Here is a 20,507-nt window from a genome sequence, read left to right on the forward strand (position 1 = left end):
CACCCTGTCTCTGACATCTACCGTTTTGTGCCTGCATTGGTTGCTGTTGGCTGTACCATCAGCCAAGCCAATTGAACTGCCTAAAATAGTTCAGTCACAAGAATGTGAAGTTGTCTGAGTTATTATATATTTAAATGTTTCGTGTAGACTTATGTAAAGGGTAACTTGCTAAATTTTTTTATATATACACACACACTGTGTTTCTTCCTGAGGAGATATCAACAGATATCTCTCTACCCAATGGGAATGTGGGTGCCTCCTATTTTCCTCTCTAGAGTCCTCCCACTGCCCTCTCTAGAGTCCTCCCACTGTCCTCTCTAGAGTCCTCCCACTGCCCTGTCTAGAGTCCCCCACTGTCCTCCCTAGAGTCCTCCCACTGCCCTCTCTAGAGTCTTCTCATTGTTCTCTTTAGAGTCCTCCCACTGCCCTCTTTAGAGTCCTCTCATTGTTCTCTTTAGAGTCCTCCCACTGCCCTCTCTAGAGTCCTCCCACTGCCCTCTCTAGAGTGCTCTCACTGTCCTCCCTTTACAGTCGCTATCCTCCCATCTGGGATTACCCTCCCTTCCCCTGACATTTTCTCAGCAGGTTCTAATCGTCTCCTAAACCTCAATGCATGTTTTCCCACGCAAGGACTTCTTCCCTTCACCATAGCACTTCTCAGGGACTTTACAGCAAGGGCTGGGTAGCCGGATGGCTTGTCCCAGCATGCAGTCACTTCCTCTAACAATCTTCCTGACTTAGAGGTCAGGTGCTCAAAACCGAGTTCTTCAGTAAATGAATCGATCAAGAAATGAGTGAATGAGTATTGCAACTGCTAGTAAGAATTTTACGTCCATCTGATAAAGTGTAAGATAAAGGTCGGTATTATTCGCCTTCTAGAAATCACCTGCTAAGAAGCTGACGAACGCGCTAAGCAAGTCCCTGAGCTGCGCTTCAAGCCGCGAACCTTTGCACCCCATGTTCCCAGATCAGCCCGAGAAACCACTCAACCTGGCTCATATCGTGTGAGTATCTCTGACCCCCAACTGGGATGTGTTTTCCTTCACTCTCACGTGTCTGGAGCATTCATACCAAGACAACAGCACATCATTTGTCAGTGCCAAGTTTTACGTGTTCTTTTAGTCCTTTTTTGTTGTTGTTGTTGTTAGCATACAAAGAAATGAGTTTCAGTGTAAACTCTTTATATATTTATGTATATCATTACACTTTGTTCCCATTCATCCCCATGTCCTTCCCCTAAACCTCTTTCCACTTCTTGCTGGTCCCGTTCATACAAATAATTTCCATTCTGTTTCCATCACATACACACACACACACACACACACACACACACACACACACACACACACACACTTGTTAAGTTTTAATATTTTTTTAAGTATAAAAGCAATATAATGCTGACATAGGCCAAACCCCATAAAACCAATATAAAACCCACTCTGTAGACTGGCTAACTTGATTTTTACCTTTTTTTAAAAATATGCTCCAATAAATAACCCAGGAGTTCATAAGCAAGGGGAGTCTCCCAGGGACAACTGCTTGTAGTGATGATGACTTACCTGCCCAGGAGCGGCTGGGTTAAAAAGCCTGCTGTTGCTCTTGGCATCACCAAGGAGACAAGACATCCGAGTTGCTTGGGAAGGAGCACAAGGTGGGACGAGCTTGCACTGTGTGAGCTCTGTGGAGACTCGCTTTCCATCGACGGCTCCCACTTCCAAGCTGCCGGCCTCAGGCAGAGAGAGAGTGGCTAGGGCCCGATGCTGAGAGCAGGGCAGTATAGCAGAGTGGAGGGTGCTGCCATAGAGAAGTGAGTCACACTATGCTTACCCAACCCAGGGCCCTGTGCGGTCCGCACTTGGGATTAATTGTGTTGGGTGTCTGTAGTATGTGTGTGCATATGTATGTGTGCATCTGTTTTCATGTATGTGTGTATATGTATATGTGTGTGTTTCTATGTATATGCGAGTATGTGTATATATGGGTGTGTATGTGTGTATGCATGTGTGTATATCTGGATATGTATGTATACATGTGTCTGTGTGAATACACATATTATTTTAACATGCTTTATAAATTATATGACATTTAATGGCAAGTTCTCTCATCACAAGTACTAGACAATGAAAATAAGGGAATGAGCACTTTAATAAATACCAGACACTAATACCTCCCTGCACACTTAATGCTTTTGATATGTTATTCCCAAATATGCTTAAAACAGAAAGCTCCAGGGCTGGAGAGGTGGCTCAGCAGTTACTAGTACTGGCTGCTCTTGCAGAGGACCAAGTCTGGCTCCCAGCACCCACCCAGCAGCTCACAACTACCTGTAACCAATGCCCATTTCAAGGGACATAGTCCCCACTTCTGGCCTCTCTAGTCACCAGGCACCATGTGGGGCACTTATATACATCTAGACAAACACTCACACACATAAAATAAAAGTTATTAATAACATCTTTCTAAAAACCAGAAAGATCTCAAAGAGAGCACTATGACCATAGCACAAAAACAGAAGTAGTATGAATTTTTAAATTTTTTTCTCTAACAAAGACCATCCTGAAAAAAATTTACGATTGTTTCATTAATTGTGATTCCCAACCACATCTTTTCATTGTTTGGACATATGTTCATATACATCAGCCAGTATATAAATATCCCAGTGTATCACCTGTGCACACATGAACCCCACAGGCAGAGGCAGAGCGGAGGCAGTGGGTGGGGATCGGGAGTATTAATGGACACATTGTGTCATGCACTGAACATCCAAGAGGCTGGGTCACAGAGAATTACAGCATGAACTCAAAATAAAGCATGTGTTGCTTGTTAATATGAAAAGTATATTAATTTTTAAATTGCTATCAATTTTGAGGAAAAATCACATAACATGAATATTTATGAGAAGATAATTACACATCTTCACGTAATATGAGACATGTCTGTGTTAGGAAGCCCATGCATTTGAAATGTAATACTGTCCTCTTCAAGGTGCATCTTGCTGTGTTTGTGCTAAAACCTGATGTTAATGTCTAAAATGTGTATCCAGTCACGAGCAGCGAAAAGTCGTTCTAAGTTCCATAAGCATAAACTGAAACAAAAACACATGGCTTCTGCTTAATTATACATAATACATTAATTAGAAAATACTCTCATTAAGACTCTATAAATCTCCAGCTTTTAACTATGGAAAATGGCAAAAATATGGTGGTGAGAAGACTGTAACTAAATAAACATTTTTCAAGAAGCCTTAGGTAAAGAGAGACTGAATCAATACGACATTAGTCAGTCCAGTGTAGTGGTGCAGACCTTCAGTCTCAGCACTCAGGAGGCAGAGGCAGATAGATCTCTGTGAACTCAAGGCCAGCCTGGTCTATGTAGCGAGTTCCAGGCCAGGCAGGGATACATAGGGAGACTCCAGGTCAGAAAACAATAATAACAGCAACAATGACAACATCATATCAGGTTAGGGTACTACTAACTTTGCATATAGAAATGAGTCACATGACAAAGAAAATGTTATTGCCTTCAGGAGCCGCGGGATTTTATGCACATGTAGCTAAATGGCACTGTCAGTCATGAATTAGTTCTCAAATAGAAGTGAGCAGGTGGTGGCATTTGGGGATTTCGGCATGTGTGCTTAACTATTGCATTGCTTGTAAATGTTGCCATGATTAACATTTTATATTCTGTTCCACTTCCTTGCTGCCAAAAAGTGATACTTGGTAAGTGATTAACACCTCACACACATCCTGACACAGATTTACAATCCTAATGATAAGTAGTTAGGAGATGGAGAACAAGTGGGCCGTAGAAGGCTAGTGTAAAACCAATCCAGCTTTGAGCTGAACCCTTGCACTTATGAGGAGGACACCAATGTTAGTTTTTTATAAGTTCTTTGCTAAGATTTATGCAGAAAAAAAAAATCTTTGTGTGTTGTCTCTGAGGCTCATTGTTCAGGTGAGGCTGTTTCATTTTATTAAGAATAAACACGGTAACATCCCCCAGGTGGGGCTTGTGCTGAGGATGGGAACTTGCCATTTGATGATAGAGGAAGTTAGGAACTTTAGTCACTTTCAAAACTGCCATCTTCTGCTCCCAGTTTGATTTATTGATTGGTGACCCTTAAACATGAAGCAATTTGCTAAGAAACTCCAGTTTTAGTTTTTCGGTGACCAGGTTCAATAAGAAAACTGGCAAGGTTAATTAAAAAGCATTCTCCGTTCATTTGTTTTCCATCTCCTAGATATAGAGCAAAATTGGAAGGTTTTTCCTTTTGTAAAAAGAAAACAAGAACTGTGGGGTCAATTTCAACTTTTCACAAAGTTATAATGAACATATTTCATGCCGATTGCTGTTTTAAATGCTAATGTGCCTACCTTCCTAATTACAGAGGACATTTGGATGCATTGATCATCCCCCTTATAAAATTAAGTTATTCACATTAAAGCACAATTCATTTTAACTACCCTTGGGTTGTCCCCATCACAAAGATGCATCCTAGGTAAAAATCCAACACTCAGAGATTGTTTTCTGAACCTTGGTTGATAAATCCAGAGTGAATGACGTAGTGAATCTGTTATTCCGACCTCCTCCAAGAAGTGATGTGCCACACAGAATCTTGGAATGTAGTGCAGCTCCAGATGCCAGGAAGAAGTTTCAGTGAATGTTCAGAGGCAGTGCTGATATTTTAAAACCTATAGTGCATCACATCAAACAGGATAAACAAGTCCGCATTTTGCTGTTAAAGGCAAAAATCCAAAACTAACTTGGATTAATGTTAATTAGCTAACTGTTAATCAACTCTCATAGACTACTGAAACTAATGTCTCTTCTCCAAGATATTCTATCTTGTCAATTTCAAATATAGAATTATAGTAAAACTAAAACTTCCTCTTAGGGCTCGAAAAATAACTCAGTCGGTAGAGTGCTTGCCTAGCATGCACAAAGCCCCGAGTTGGATTCTCAGCCCCACATCAACCTAGCACCTAGTGTGGCACATGCATGTGATCCCAGCATTCAGGAGGTCAAGGCAGGAGAATCAGAAGTTCAAGGTCATTCTCAACAGTGAGTTTGAGGCTAGGGTGCATGAGACCCCATCTCAATAGGTAAATAAGTCAGTTTCCTCTCACTGTGAATGATGCCCCAGTATATCCTTGATCTTCTGGGCTCTAAAATAGTGTTCAATATCTTACATTTAACCTAAAATAAGACAAAAATGTCAAGGAGATGAGAGAGGGATCTGGACTCTGCGGTTTTAGCTGATGTGGGACATACATGATAAAGACAGTGACAGGATGGAATGGAGAGAAAACTGAGGAAGGCAGACCCAGTGCATGTGGCGTACTGAGCCGTGGGCGGTTCTGAGGAACGTGGTCACTATTTTCCCTCACGACTGTTATGAATGCAGTGAATCTTACAGCATGGTCGACACCACAGAGCCTTTCTCGCGGGTCTGCCAAACATCAGCACAAGAGTCTTGGCGCTGCGTCCCTGCGTCTGCACTCAGACACGGGACAAATAAAACAAGACGGGATTTCATTTTGGTGTGTGTCCTTTCAGACCAGCGTATTAAAGAGGACACCATCAGGAGGAGCTCACAGAACTGTCAGAGTCCCTGATCTTCTCAGAAACATGACTCAATGAGGCATCGAGGCTCAACGCCCTTGGAAAAACATTCCCCCGTCACCGGCCAGCTCCCTAGTGCTTAAGTCTCTGTGTGCTCAAGGAATTGCTACTTTATACCATAGAGTAACTCAGTTGGCATATATAAGCTTTCCCGTGGACCTTGGACTGGAGACAACTCTGATTCTCATCCTTCCCCTCCATGGATGGTGGGGAGCTTGTGTTTGTTCCTTTGCCCTAACGTTTGCACGCACATTGTGCTTTGTTTCAGGCCTCCGAGACCTGTAACCAGCATGAACGACACTCTCTTCTCCCACTCTGTCCCCTCCTCAGGAAGTCCTTTCATCACTAGGAGGTAAGTTCCCAATCCTGCCACTAAATAACCATCCCTTTCGGAATAAGCTTGATACTGTGGTGAGAAAACTATTCTACTGTATGACAAATGCAGAGTATTATTATTATTATTATTATTATTATTATTATTATTATTATTATTATTGGAAACAAGTTTGTAAATGCCCATCACTTGTTCTCAATTTCCCTCACATGGACACATGTAGAGGGCTGGGTTGGCTCTTGAGGTGTAACTTCTGCATTATAGCCTCCCCACAGTAGTAATTAGGGTGTGCTTCAATGTTACTACTTACACATATGCAGGGGTATATTATTAAAAGGAGCCTAAAATGACTCATTATTTAAGACTCCAGGGGTATTAATACTCTCTGGAAGACCTCCAGAGTCCCTGAGGCCAGGGCTGAAGACCAAACCTAGAATAGAGTTTCCACGCCAATAATCACATGGATAGTATCAAGAACTTTTCAAAGATGTGGTTATGTGTCTCGTCGTTTTGTACAAAATCCACTCTATGTGTTTAAGGAACAGGGGACCCATGCACTCCTCTGAGTGTTAGTGTCAGGAACACACAGGGCTCAAGAGGTACTCTGGTTCATTTGATGAAAATCACAGATCAACACCAGTGAGTTATTTGGTGCACACATGGAGTCTCACAGGAAAGCAAGAAGAAAGGTAAGGAAAATGACGAAGTGATTGAGCATAAGACCTGACTGCCTTGCAGAACAACCCTCCTCCTTTTCCCTGAGAGGATGAGGAGGTGCCAACTTCACTCCACAATGTTCTGGCACGTTCTAGAGAAGGTTTACGTGGATAGAGTAATTTTTTCCCATGCATCCCTGTATATGCCCATCAGCTGGAACCTGAGAGGAAAAAGTTCCTCTTAATTATAATAAGCAGAACAAAGAGAATATGTTTCCATAGTGTTTGCAATACATAAATTAAATCTAAGTGCAAGCAGTGAGACAATCATACCACAGAACATGCACAGCAAAATAATGAGCTTTAGGCATTCAGTAACTTCTTATGACCACCCTTTTTCATAGCCATCAACACATAAAGCCATCCTTCCTAAAGGAAAAATCATAGAGTCAGTAGGAGACAGAGCTGTGCATCTGTCTGTCTAGTGAAGACTTGTTGTGAGGCTTAGAAAGACACTGTGTGTTTTAGAAAGCTCTGCATTCTGCAAACGCCACACCAAGGCAGACCCCATCCTTACTGAAGGTCATTTTATATCATTTCAGCTTGGACGGCGCTCATGGTGGATGCGTCTAGATGGATAACATGACTTCCTGTACCCTAAAATATTCCTAGAATACTTTGAGCTTTTCTGCTTCCTCTATTAACCTAGAATTTGATTGCTTCCCTTTCTTCCCATTTTCAGTCCTTTTGTCTTGTTCCCCATGAACCACAGATTTGTATGAAATGTGTGGTTTTCATCACTGCAGAGATTGGACTTCAGTTTTTGTTCTTAGGGTGCTGCTCAATAAAGCTGTGTACACTGAACATCCGTCCTCTCTGAGTGGGCCTCACTCTGTCCATGGGAGGTTTCACTGTCTGCACCCCTCAGGTCACTTGAGTTAAGAGCATCCAGCCCCACAGCCAAGCATTCCCTCAGAAAGCTGTGTGTGCAAATCAGCTTAACCTTGGGGCGTGATCAGGAGCCCCCATTCTGAGTCTTTAACAATAGCGGCCATTAAGTGGTTGTTAGAAAGCTGATGTTTCTACCCAAGTATGAAAATTCTTAGTCTTCTAGTGGTGGGTCTTCAAGGGAAGGCTGGACTGATTTCTCAGCTCTTCCTCTTCTTCCTGGTTATTTTATAACTTTTATACCTTTGTGCTAGTATGAGGTGCAGGTATATGAAAAGTACCAAGCTGGGCCATGTATAATTTACAAGACCCTAGGTGGTGATTGCTAAGACTCTTGAATTAGGGATCCTTGAGGAATGGTCCATCACTAAATGAATAAAACAAGAACAAGGGCTTTGGCTAGACCTTAGTGCAGCTAAAGAGCCAAGGGTTTAACAAGCTTTGAAACTCTTCTGTCCCACTGAGCCAAGGGCATTTTCATGTCAAGGGAAAATAATCTGAATCCCACTGAAGAAGTGATTTTGGAGCCAGTTTCTTGTTGCTGGGGCTTCATTCCTCCCACTTGATGATGCTGGTGTTGACCGACTTCCACTTTCTTTACCACAACACACACTAAGGTCGATGCAACTATAGCATGCCAAAGGCAGAAAGAAGTTAAAGGTCCTCTTCCCTCCATAACTAGAGGCAGGCTAATGAAATATGACCTAGAACTTGGTTCCCACTTCCGTCACATCCCAATAGCCCCATTGGAGTGCCACAGTTTTAGGAAAACTTACACAGCTGTAATAGGAAGATTTCCTGTGTTCCGGCCAGCCAGTCATCAGGACAAATCTCTCCTTCTCTCATCACCCAATTAAACACACAGAAGCTTATATTAATTAAAACTGTTTGGCCATTAGCTCAGACTTTCCATTTAAACTCTTACATTTAAACTCAGCCCATTTCTGTTAATCTATAAATTGCCACGTTTTCCGTGGCTCTACCTGTGTGCTATTGCATGCTGCTCCCTGGAGGGCGGGCTGGCATCTCCTAACTCAGCCTTCCTCCCCCCAGAATTCTCCTTGTCTGCTTATCCCACCTGTACTTCCTGCCTGGCTACTGGACAATCAGCGTTTTATTTTTCAACCAGTCAGAGCAACACATATTCACAGCATACAGAAAGACATTCCCCCATCACACAGCCATTTTATTTAAACAAGCTGTCCATTAGTACTGTCACTTAGGAGTCTCAGTAATCAGAGAATGATGTTGTAGACTGTGAGGAAGCTGAAATCACTATAGCAAGATCCTCACTATGAAGACCTGGCGTCACGCCCTCCAGTCCTTTACAAGCCTGACACTTTGATCTTCAGAAGGCGCTAGGACGTGTCTTTCAAGTCCTTTGGCATTCTAGTGATCTACCTCACACAGATTGGAGCCATGGTCCCACCACCATCTGTATATCCCCTGTTCTTATACCTTTTTTCCAACTAGATACTCAACTCACTGTCCCATTAGCTAAAAGGAAGATGAAATTCCCTGCAGTTCTGGGAAGTCTTCAGGCATGATAGCTGTGTGTTATATGAACAAATCTACACTCATTACTAGTTAGCAACTGGGTCGGAGTGGGTCAAAGAACAAATTCATTGACCAATTTATTTCATTCATGGTGTAGTGCTCCAAAAGGTCAGCTTTCTCTTTTGGCATCATACCTTCTTTGCAAAATCTTAAGTATCTGCCCAGATCCCTTACTTAGTGTGTAAACAAAGGTTATCTACCTCTTTCCCATGTTGAATAAGCTCTTTAATTATGGCCGTCTTCTTCCCTAGTTATGATGCCCCTTAAAAGTATGAATGGATAATTTCTTTTACTTTCAATATTAAGTACATGGTTTAAGGGTTTCACAAGCATTTTCATAGCTATAACTTTGAAAGGGGTAATATTCACAAAAATAACCACATTGGCTATTATATATGGCACCTAGCCATATCTTACCCTTCTTTAAATATTAGAAAGTTGTTTATATAAATTATATAGTGCTCTGAATACAATCTAACATGCTTTTTTTCATTTTCCATCTTTTATTACTGACACTGCATGAAACCCTACAGTACCTGTGAGGAGGGTACCCACAGAGCCACCCACTGTGTTAGACCCCAGTCACCTCCCAAATCCTGGCTCTTCCTAGCAGGACAGCCTTTATGTGACATTGTTCTTGCCTGACTTGTTGGTCATTGGGTTTCCTGGATTATGTTTTCAGGAAAAAAAAATTCTTGTGTCTGTTTTTATTCTTCTCAAACACTTCTGCTCACCCAAAGATTCTTTATTTAATGGCCCAGCTTTTAGCCCGACTTAAAAGGGACAAACTATGTTATAGGCATTTGTGATTTGGCCATCCAAAGTGGTTAATGAAATTATGCTAGGTTCAGCCTTTGCTTCTGAAAGGTTCTCCCATGGCTGATGTTGTCTAAGAATGGAACTCAAATGCTGTTTGAATCTTAGATGGTCTTTTAATAAAAACAAAAACAAAAACCTGGTACCAGATATTGGGGTAAAAGCTGAAAGATCAAAGAAGCAGAGCAAGCCACAGCCACTACCTCTCACCTCACCAACTCCATGAATTCTCTGACTGAAATCCTCTGAGGCTGAAATTCTCAGCTAAACTGCTTTAGTTCCTGTTTCCTCAGGCCTTAAATACCTTTCTCCACCTTGCCATCACTTCCTGGGATTAAAGGCGTGTGTGCTTCCCAGTCCTGGGATTAAAGGCATGTGCCACCAATGCCTGGCTCTGTTTCCAGTGTGACCTTGAACTCACAGAGATCCAGATGGATCTCTGCCTCCCAAATGATAAAATAAAAGGTGTGTGCCACCATTGCCTGACCTCTATGTCTAATCTAGTGGCTGGCTCTGTCCTCTGATCCTCAGGCAAGCTTTATTAGGGTACACAATATATCACCACTCTCAAACACCTTCGTTAACAAAACCAGGCAAATTTATCCATCAATACCTGGCACTGCCTTAACGATTTTCCGAGTGTCTTCACAATCCCTGTGTATGTTGCATGAAGTTCTATAAATAAAATAACCACACTCCATAGGTAGTCTTTATTGAAGTTCATTTATAAGGTAAAATTAACAGTCTTAACAAAGTTCTGATTTCCATATAAACATGTTGGCACACAATTAAAAAGCTAGAACTAACAATCTTCGAACAAAGTTCTAATATCCATAAATGTGTTAGCACATAATTAAAACTATGGACATCTCACTTTATTGACCTTTCTTCTCTTACTGGGATGCTTTAGTTGGTGTTTGCACATGTTCTGTACACAGAAGACTCTTATATAGACTCTCTTAACAAACATACAATTGATACAGCTTGGTGATGATATTAGGGAATGACATAACAAATATGATCAAGCAAAACTGACCTCAGAACTCTTATTTCTTCTATGATGCCTATTTAAGATGGCTTGGTGTTTATGCCAACCTGAATTGATGGATAATTGATTTTCTTTTTTGAAGATTTGTTTATTTTATTCATGTGTATATATGTGTGCCTGTGTGAGTTTATATGCACCACATGCTTACAGATGCCCATGGAGGCAAAAATGAGGACGTAGGATCCCCTGAAACTGTAGTTACAGTCTATTGTGGGTGGGTGTTGGGGACTTAATCCAGGTCAACTGCATGAGCCATAAAAGCTCTTAACTATTGAACTTTCTGTCCATCCCCATGGGTAACTAATCTTCCTGCTGGAACACTAACCTATTTTAATGCATAATTTTAATTTGCAAAAACCAGAGTTTTATATTTCAATCTGAGCTGCTGAAATGTAGGAAAGTAAAATAGAATGTTTCAAGAAATTTTCTCTTCACTAAAGTAATGAGAGGACTCTTATTATTGAGTTTGTCAGTTTGAGGACCTTATCACTATTGAACAAATTAGTGAGAAGCGGGTTTTTACTGTTGAGGATCTCTTGAAGAAGCAGCTGACTTCACAAGCATTCTTCACAGTCTACCATTTATTTAAGAATTCATAGAAACTAGATTTGTGCTTTTTAAAATCTACAATGGTTAAAATATTGTTTTTCTCTTCGCCACTGTGATATTAAATATTCTATATTCCATGAGATCAAATACAATCCTTTGATACTATGTTCAAAAGGAGAAACAAATTTCCTTAATCAGTGTTTAAAAGGGTATTCCAAGATAAGCAGAGCTGTTTTAACACAAATTTCAGGTTTCAGCAAAATCCAACAAGTATTTGCATAGAATTTTACCCTAAGACACCCCAAAAATTCTTCCATTAAAGTAAAAATCATGACATCAGTTGTCAACCTTCAAAACTAACAATAGAATTTTAACTATATGTGAAATATTTTCAAAGTGTTTGATCTTCCAAAACCCATTAGTTGTCTCTACTGGGTCTTTGTTTTAAATCTTGCATTCAACATCAGAAGATATGCCTGAATAATTTAATAGTAGTCTTTGGTTTAAGGAGTTACTGTTATAATTTCTGATGTTCAAAGAGCAAGGAGATGTTAGAAGCAGTGAAGTCATTTTTTTGTGGAGGAGGAGGAGTGGTTGAAAATTCTTACAGTGTAGTGAATGGTCTGTGGACATCTGAGATCTGTAACAAATGTATCTGCCCTCAGCTAGAGAAAATGGTTAGGAAAACATTGAGAAGAAGGAAGAAAACTGTGATTATTGGATAAGGAATGTATGTTGAGTTGCTTCAGGAGACAAGATTTAGAGGGCTGTTGTGGTGGAATAATGGAACATTACAGTAAACACCAACTATAATGAGTTAAAGTGGTTATTGGCATGGTGGGAAGTTCCTTAGGGCTCAGGGGATAAAAATCAATATCCTGAAAAACATCATTAAGACCATAGGGAAATCAGGTCCTCTAGAACATTAATCTAATGTATCAGTTTTAAAGTCATAGCGATCTGTTGTGCGCATTGTGTCAATCATTAATAATAACATATTCAATATTTCAAAGTTGCTGGAAGAGTAGATTTTAAATATTACAAGTATACAAAATAAATATGTGAAATGTGGCTATGCTAATTTGAAACAGGCTTTCTTTGGGGCCACCAACCCACTCCCAAATCATGACATGGAGACCTATTATCAGTTATGAATGCTCAGCCTTAGCTTAGGCTCATTTCTTGCTAGCTCTAATAACTTAACTGAATCTGTTTCTCTTCATCTACATTTTGCTTCGGGGCTTTTTACCTCTCTTTCATTCTGTGTGTCCTACTCCCCTGCTTGCCCTGTGCCTGACTGGCTGACCCTGGGCATCACCCTTTCCTTCTCCCTTGTTCTCTTCTCTCCTCCTACTTGTTCCCTCTGCTCGCCAACCCCTCCTATCCCTCCGCTGCCTAGCTATTGGACACTCAGCTTTTTATTAGACCAGTCAGGTGCCTTAGGCAGGCAAGGGGAAACAAATGCTACATATCTTTACATAGTTAAACAAATGCAGCACAAACAAATGTAACACAACTTTACATAGTTAAACAAATGCAAAAGAAACAAATGTAACACATCTTTAACAAAGGCAGTATGAACAAATGTAACACACCTTCACATAAAGTAATATTATGCAGCATAAACAAATGCAGCATATCTTTGCCTGCTGAAAATAATGTCCCACCACACTAATTAGCTTGATTGAATTAGTCTACAATGTCCACATACATCAAAATATCACTTTCTACCCCTTTCTCTGATTTATTTTTAAAGCCAATTTTATGTATGTGCGGTTGTGCTTTTTAAACACAGCAACACTTAAGAAAATAGATGCTTTCCTGATAAGCTGATTAAAAGTATCATAACTTAAACAAACTTGATTATCTGCTAGGCTCTTAAATGAATAAAATTTGGCTCAAATGTACCAGAGACTTTGACTATTTAAGAAATCTTTAGTACATAGTATTATAAACCATATAATTCTATCCTAATTGTAATGTACATAATTCTGATGTGATATTCATCACACAGGTCAGAGAGACTGGGAATGAGATGCAGAGTCAGCAAGAAAAAACACACAGACTTCTTTTCTGAGGGATAAGTTTCTCTTCTATTTTATTCTTCTTTCTGTTGCTTGTTCTACTCTATTCTTTTTCCATTCTGTTCTTCTATCCTGATGTTTCTCTTCTTTTCTCTTTCCCGATGACTTCCTTCTACATCTTCCCTGGTGTTTTCCTCTAACTTCTTTATTTTTTTCCCTTACAGCTTATATACCACAGCAAAATCTTTCAAGCAGTATAAAAATTACAATGTGGTTACATTCTGTTTTTCAAGTGAATGATTACAATGCATGCAAGTAATAAACAACATGTTTTCCATATCCCTTACATAATTAAACATTTTATATGTTACAGGTGAAAAACAAATTATCCCCAAAACCCACGTACATTTATACACAAGCAACTTGTTATAGATTACAGAGTGTAAGCAAGCAATGTATTTTTTTTTTTTTGGTTAGAAAGAAAGAATCAATTATTTTATTATTTATCTTAAATGGTAATCTTTTAAGGAATCTTAAAAGAATCACAAATCTAACCTTTTATATATGAAAAACAATTAGTCGGCTCTACTTTAAATCCTCAAAGTACATACCCATTCATCAACAGTTTTTTATATCAAAAAGCTGAGGGCAGAAATGGTTGCAAGGAATTAATCATCATCTTTGATCAGCAACCCATCCTAGTGTGTGCCATGTGTGAACATGTCCGCATGTGTTCTGGTACTCAGAGAAGCCAGAGGAGTCAGATCCCCCCAGAGCTAGAGTCATAGACAGCTGTGAGCCACCTGATGTGAGTGTTGGAAACAAAACCCGGATCCTTTAAAGGAGCTGGACATGCTTTTAACAGCTGAGCTATTTCTGCAGCCTGGAAGCAAACCTCTTAAGAGTCATCTAAATGTTGGCAGGGCTTTATGAAGTGTTGGACTGTTTCCATCATACCCTGGAATAAATGTTTAGATGGGTTCTGATGAAGTCTAGCCACATGCAATATAAGTGTTCCTTGTTAAGCAAATAACAGAGGTCAAGTCTGAGATCATGGTAGCTATTATGGCCCTCAAATAGTTTCTTCTCTTAGATAAACTCTATGGAAATCTGGAGACATCTTGAGCATTTCAAAATCCTGAGCCATCTGTCCACACAGAGTGTAGATCTAGACTAGATACTAGACTAGTAGATCTAGAAACTTCTGACCGGTTTCTAGTCTCAATGTGTCGCTGTGTTTACCCTCTTCTTGGCTTTCCCATCTTATTAACTAGCTCTCCTCCCAAGGACAGTGAAGTAGAACAGAACAAAATGCTGGCTAGGGCTGCTCCAACCTTTCTGAAGGGCAAAGGGTAAGTTGAAGCCAGAGTGTGCTGAGATCCTCAATTAACTCAACTAAAGATGGCGTTGCTGTAAAGGATTGCATGTGAAAGACCGTTTGACCTAGAATAGCAGCTGTCTTACAACTCACTAACAGCACCAAGTCATTATTCCAAGTGAACACACTTGTGTTATTACTTTCTCTACTTCCTTTTTCCTTTATTCTAATTTTATATGACTAACCCAATTTCCCAAAAGATATTTAATCTTTGTTGTGACATGTTTCGATGTGTTTTCCATGGAGACAAGTTCCTTGGTCTTTGTGGTCAAAGAATGCAAATCTGTTTTCTAAAGAGTTACCTCGTGTTTTGAAAGTTAGTAGTATGAAGTTCTGGATCCCCTTGCCTGGGTTTTGCTTGTGTTTTTCGTAGTACATCACATATAGTCTCCCTTTACTGGCTTGGTTTTCTGAGTGCTTTTCCTACCACAAACTCACTCCTCCTATGTCCACCTCTCTTAATTCTTCTTTCCTCCTACCCTGTTTTAGGATACAGTACAGCCTAAATGTGGCAGACAGGCTAGCCGATGAACATGTTCTCATTGGGTTATATGTCAACATGCTCCGGAGCAGCCCATCATGGTTAGTGCATCATGGTTAGGCTTGACTGCTAGCCTGTCCTTACAGAGGGGAACAGCCTGGGTTACTAATAAGCAGTCTTAGCAATGAGCTAGGGTCCTGCAAGCCAAAGGTAAAGAGGAACTTTTCACCTAGTTCAATTAACCACGTCTTTTGTGATGTTGTTCTGGATACATCCCACCACTGCATCACAGAGTTCTCTCCCTTGCTTTGTCTTGGCCAAAGTGAAAACTGGTGTGAACGGGACCAATGGTAACTATTACCATCTAGTAATCATAGGAGTCAGAGGCCCGCCAGAAGGTTCTACTCCAAGTGTCACATTACTACAAGATGGAGGTGATTCTTACTTCAAGGGTGTGAAGCTGATCTGAGAAGCAATTCATTTCAGATAGAAGCAAATCCTCATAAAAGTTATGTGATCATAAAACAGAAATCAGTTAACAATGATAGCATGGGAGAAATTGTCTTCCAACAGTTCTCTCACTGACAAATATATCGGAGTAGCCGTCCTGGTAAAGCCTGCTTCCAAGTTACAGAAAATGTGAAGTCTGTCTTAGAGAGATCCAGTATTTGTACAGCTCTAGTATTAAGATAAAAGCATTGGCAAAGCTTTATTCTCTTTTAATTGTGACACAGGAGATTGATTAAAGTTATTTCCCTTAAATAATAAATAATCACTTGAAATTTGAATAAAAGTAAAAGTAGACTATATTCTTATTGTGTGTATGTTCTAATTTGTTTTAGACTACTGTCACACAAACAGCTAACGAATTCTATATGAACATCTTAAAAACTCCGATTGCGTCTGACCTGAGGACCTGTGGGGTTTGTGATGTTATAATTAAGAGAAGTTTGGGTTCAGTTCCCAGAACATGACTTACATATCCAGTGCAATGGGTCCTTTGCTTTTTCTTTGTTGCAAGGCATCTGTCTTAGTGGCTCTCTTTTCACTGTGACCAAATGCCTAGCCGAAACAGTAATTTATTTTAGCTCACAGTTTCAGAGAACGTAGTCCATGCTCACTTGGCATGGTGTCTCTGGTCCCACTGTGAGACAAAATAGCATGGTGACAAGAGTGGTCACAAAATATAGCATGGTGACAAGAGCATGTGGTCAAGAGTTGCTTCGTGGCATATAACATGTAGACAAATATGACTACAGGAAGGTAAAGCTCCTGTGGACCTTCTCCAGGTGGCCTAATCCCTCCAGCTCGGCACCACCTCCCGCCTTTCATCACTTCCCAACAATGACATCTTATGAATCCATCAAAGGGTTAATCCATTCATTGTTTCAATGTGTCTAGAATTTAGTTGTCTCTGGAAATATCCTCACAGGTGTCCTTCTCCGCTCCCCTGGACATTTCTTAGTGCAGTCAATTTGATAGTCAATTAACCATCTTATGAGGGAAACCAGATGGAAAAGAGGGGGTCATCAGGAGTCAGGGAGGGTGACAAAAGACAGTGGAGAATGAACGTGACCACAACACATTGCATGATGTGGTCAAAATTTTTAAATAAACTTTTAAAGGAATCCCCATAGCATCTCTTAATCATACAGCAGATCTGTGCTGTGGCTCTCACCGCTCTGTTGCTAGACTTTGTTTCTAGAACGTTCTCCTCCAATGATGGTTTGCAGGCTTCATTCCTATCACTGTTTCTGATTCCTTAGGCTGTTTTTGCAGGATTGGCGCATGAGAGAGTTTTATAACTGATGAACTAGTGAACAGTATTTGTCTCAATACATAATGAACATATTATTTTTCATTATACACACACACACATATTTATACACACACACACACACACACACACACACGCACACGCACACACGCACACACGCACACACACACACACACACACACACACACATATACAGCTGCCACACTGGTCTAATTTCATCCTGTGGTCCGTTCCTTGAAGATACAAAACTTCACTCTCCACTGTGCTCAGATTTCCTGAGCTGCTAAATTCAGCAATGCCGGCTTTCTCCTAACTCAGCCTCTCAAAGCTATGTATTACTTTAACCCTATTTACAACAAATGTAGAATCCAATGTTCCACGGTGACTGAAAAACTGAAGCTTAATAGTGAATTACTTTTTTAAAAATCCTATTAGTCATCTTCACTTCTCAGTCTGGAGCCAATGAGAAGACAGCAATGGTGATTTCACCTTGTCCTCACCTGAATAATTCTACACACGTCCCAACCACTTCCACCTCGCTCCTTTGACCTTTCCTTGATGAAGGTTGCAGCAAAAAAACTCTCCAAAGAGAAAAGCTTGGAGTTTGTCAATTCCCATCATTTTCCCTACTCAAGCAATTAATCATATTGACTCCATGATCACTTTGGACCATAAGGCTATCCAGCAAAGACACCTTACATCTGCTTGGAAAAAGCCAGGAGGGGTTTGCACCATGATACAAAACAGGCCTTCAGACTGACAGAAGAGGTGGTCTCTGTGGGAACTGCTGCCTCCATGTTACTTACAGTTTGTGTCCTTATGAAGTTCCAACAGCTTCAGATTTCTCGTAGCTTCTTCCCTTCCCTATATGTTCTTGTCCATCCCGGTCCATAACCACTATCCTGTATCACTTCTTACAAAACCTTTGTCAACATGTGTTCTCCAGACAGCTTCCGTGGATAGCACCTCCATCTACCTGACAGCCTCCATGTGTCTACTTACCAAATCTGCATTTCTTAGTATGTTTTTTTTATTTCCTTTTAGCACATATTTTGATCACATTATCAATAAGCATAGTAGCCACTAACATGTTACCCTTTATGAATTAGTACCATGGTTTTTATTTTTATTTTATTTCATTTTAATTTTAAGATTTAAATAGGAAAGAATTTTCTCTTTGATCTCTTTTATGGACAAAGCAGCCAGAATAGCAGTAAGTCTTAAATTTATAAAATGTTTCAAAAATTACAGATCTGTTTGCCACACTGCACTATTTAACTTGCTTCTTTAGAAGGCTGACAAGAAAATGTGGGCTTCGCCCCTTGCTCATCTCTGCAAGGAGTGAGCTCACCAGGGCAATACAGGAGAACTCATCCTGGTGGTAAAGACTAGAGCTGGCAGGTTGACCAACCCTGCAAGCACCCAGGCCCAGAAACAGGGTTTTGAGTTGGCCCACCCCAACATCCACCTCATCTGTGATTTGCTGGAGCAGGTGAAGGAACCGGTCCTGCAGACCCAAAGCTGCAGGATCTCCACAACACAGGGCAACAGCAGGACAACCCAGAGGAGTTCCAGTGAGGGACCAGCATTGATAGTGTAGCAGAAACCAGAGGCCTTGATCCAGACCAATGACTCTGCAAGGAGCACTTGCAAGTAAAGATATGTGGATAAAAAGGGTTTACTGTGTGACTCACTGTCAGACTACAGCTTCCATGATGAGACTGATTTTTCCTTTTTTTTTTTCTTTTTTCTCTTAACTTTTATTTTAGTTTATTTGGTGGGGGGATGTTTCAAGGGCAGAGGGTAGATACGAAGGGAAGGGGAAATGAATAGGATGGAGATGTATGATGTGAAAGATACAAAGAATAAATAAAGAGAAAGAAAGAAAATATAAGCTTAATGCAAGATGTGAGGAGTGACCCAAGACTGAATGCTGGTGAGGACTTGCACACAGGCCTTCTGACTCAAAAGCCCATCCTCTTTCCACCCTTACAAAGTATGAGATACCCTATATTAATTACTTAACACAGTGAAAAACTGGCTCCTTCATAAATACTCTGCTTCCAAGTTAAAGAAACACTTAAGCCAAACAAGTAAATGGCAGCTCAATGAAAATGCATGATTGTAGATGAATTTTTCTTTGGGTCACCAGCTCACACACACACAAAAAAAAATGACATGAAGACATATTATTAATTATAAAATTCAGCCTATAGCTTAGGCTTGTCCCACTAGGTCTTATAACTTAACTCATTTCTATTCATCTACAAATAACACATGACTCGTGGCATTTACCTCTCCTCCTGCATGTCTTGCTTGCTCTGCCTCTGGCTGGAGACTCCACCTTTCTTCTTCTCCAAGACCTCTCTGTCCCCAGAAGTCTCACCTAATCTCTTCCTGCCTAGCTATTGGCCATTCAGTTCTTTACTAAGCCAACCACTGTGACACATCTTCACACCGTGTAAAGGAATATTCCACAACACATGATGACTTCCTGCTTGTTTTTAACAGTGTGTGGTTTATAAGGGCCTTCTCCAATGAGGGAGAATTGGAGTCTCACAAAGAGACCTTGTATTCTCTTCCCTCTCTAAAGCTTACCAACTACCTGGACACACCAGTGATTTGTGGAAAATATCTCTGGCAGGCAGAACAAAAGATGAAAACAATCCAGAACTTTTGCCTCTAACCACAATTGCATCCTATACACATACTGTTCAGACAGTCTAGTACGTTGCTTAAAACTCTATGAGGGCAGAAAGGGAAATAGCTAAAGGCCGTCAACTGTAATTTGCTGTCACGATCAGTTGCTGTCTCTTGATTAGACTCCTGATCTCCTATAACAAAGTTAAAACTGGTCTGTTCTTATTCTTGAGTACAAGAAATTTTACATTATACTACAAGTAGATTTATTGCTAAATGGATTTTTAATACAACTAGTTTTAACTTGTCCCCCAGGACTGGGGATGTAGCCATAGTCTAAAATTAGTGGAGCATTGGACAATAATAAATAAATTCAGAAAAAGATGCATTCACTCCATAACATAATCCAACCTAAAATCCACTTACCCTATGTGTCTCTATTTTTAATGTGTAGACTAAAAGTTGATTGAATGTATAACTTTTCTTATACCTTATCAGGTTAAAGGTTAAGACCTTATTAAGGTTTTAATAAATGAGTTTGAATACATTCTTAAGAGCAACCACTTTAACAAGTTTCTATTGTTATGATCTAATAATACTGTTTCATGAGTTCCTACCTTTTTCTTACAAACCACTGATTCAAGAGTCTCAATTATAAACTTCAAAACTCAGCTCTT

At 40.2% G+C, this 20,507-nt stretch overlaps 1 protein-coding gene across 28 annotated transcripts in view; it reads left to right on the forward strand.

Moving 5' to 3' along the window:
- Positions 1-20,507, forward strand: part of Dtna (dystrobrevin alpha) — a 370,573-nt gene that overhangs the window by 289,773 nt on the left and 60,293 nt on the right. For 14 of the 28 annotated variants that reach the window (XM_076554816.1, XM_076554820.1, XM_076554814.1 and 11 more), the window contains 2 exons: positions 880-1,004; positions 5,891-5,974. In XM_076554816.1, the coding sequence (XP_076410931.1) occupies positions 880-1,004; positions 5,891-5,974 (209 nt within the window). Of the gene's footprint in view, positions 1-879; positions 1,005-5,890; positions 5,975-7,214; positions 7,481-14,828; positions 14,907-15,421; positions 15,515-20,507 lie in introns of those variants that run through there. The other 14 variants (XM_076554802.1, XM_076554803.1, XM_042263999.2 and 11 more) reach the window with 2 other exon arrangements.

This window comes from Peromyscus maniculatus, chromosome 19 (genome assembly GCF_049852395.1).
Source record: "Peromyscus maniculatus bairdii isolate BWxNUB_F1_BW_parent chromosome 19, HU_Pman_BW_mat_3.1, whole genome shotgun sequence".
Lineage (NCBI taxonomy): Eukaryota > Metazoa > Chordata > Mammalia > Rodentia > Cricetidae > Peromyscus > Peromyscus maniculatus.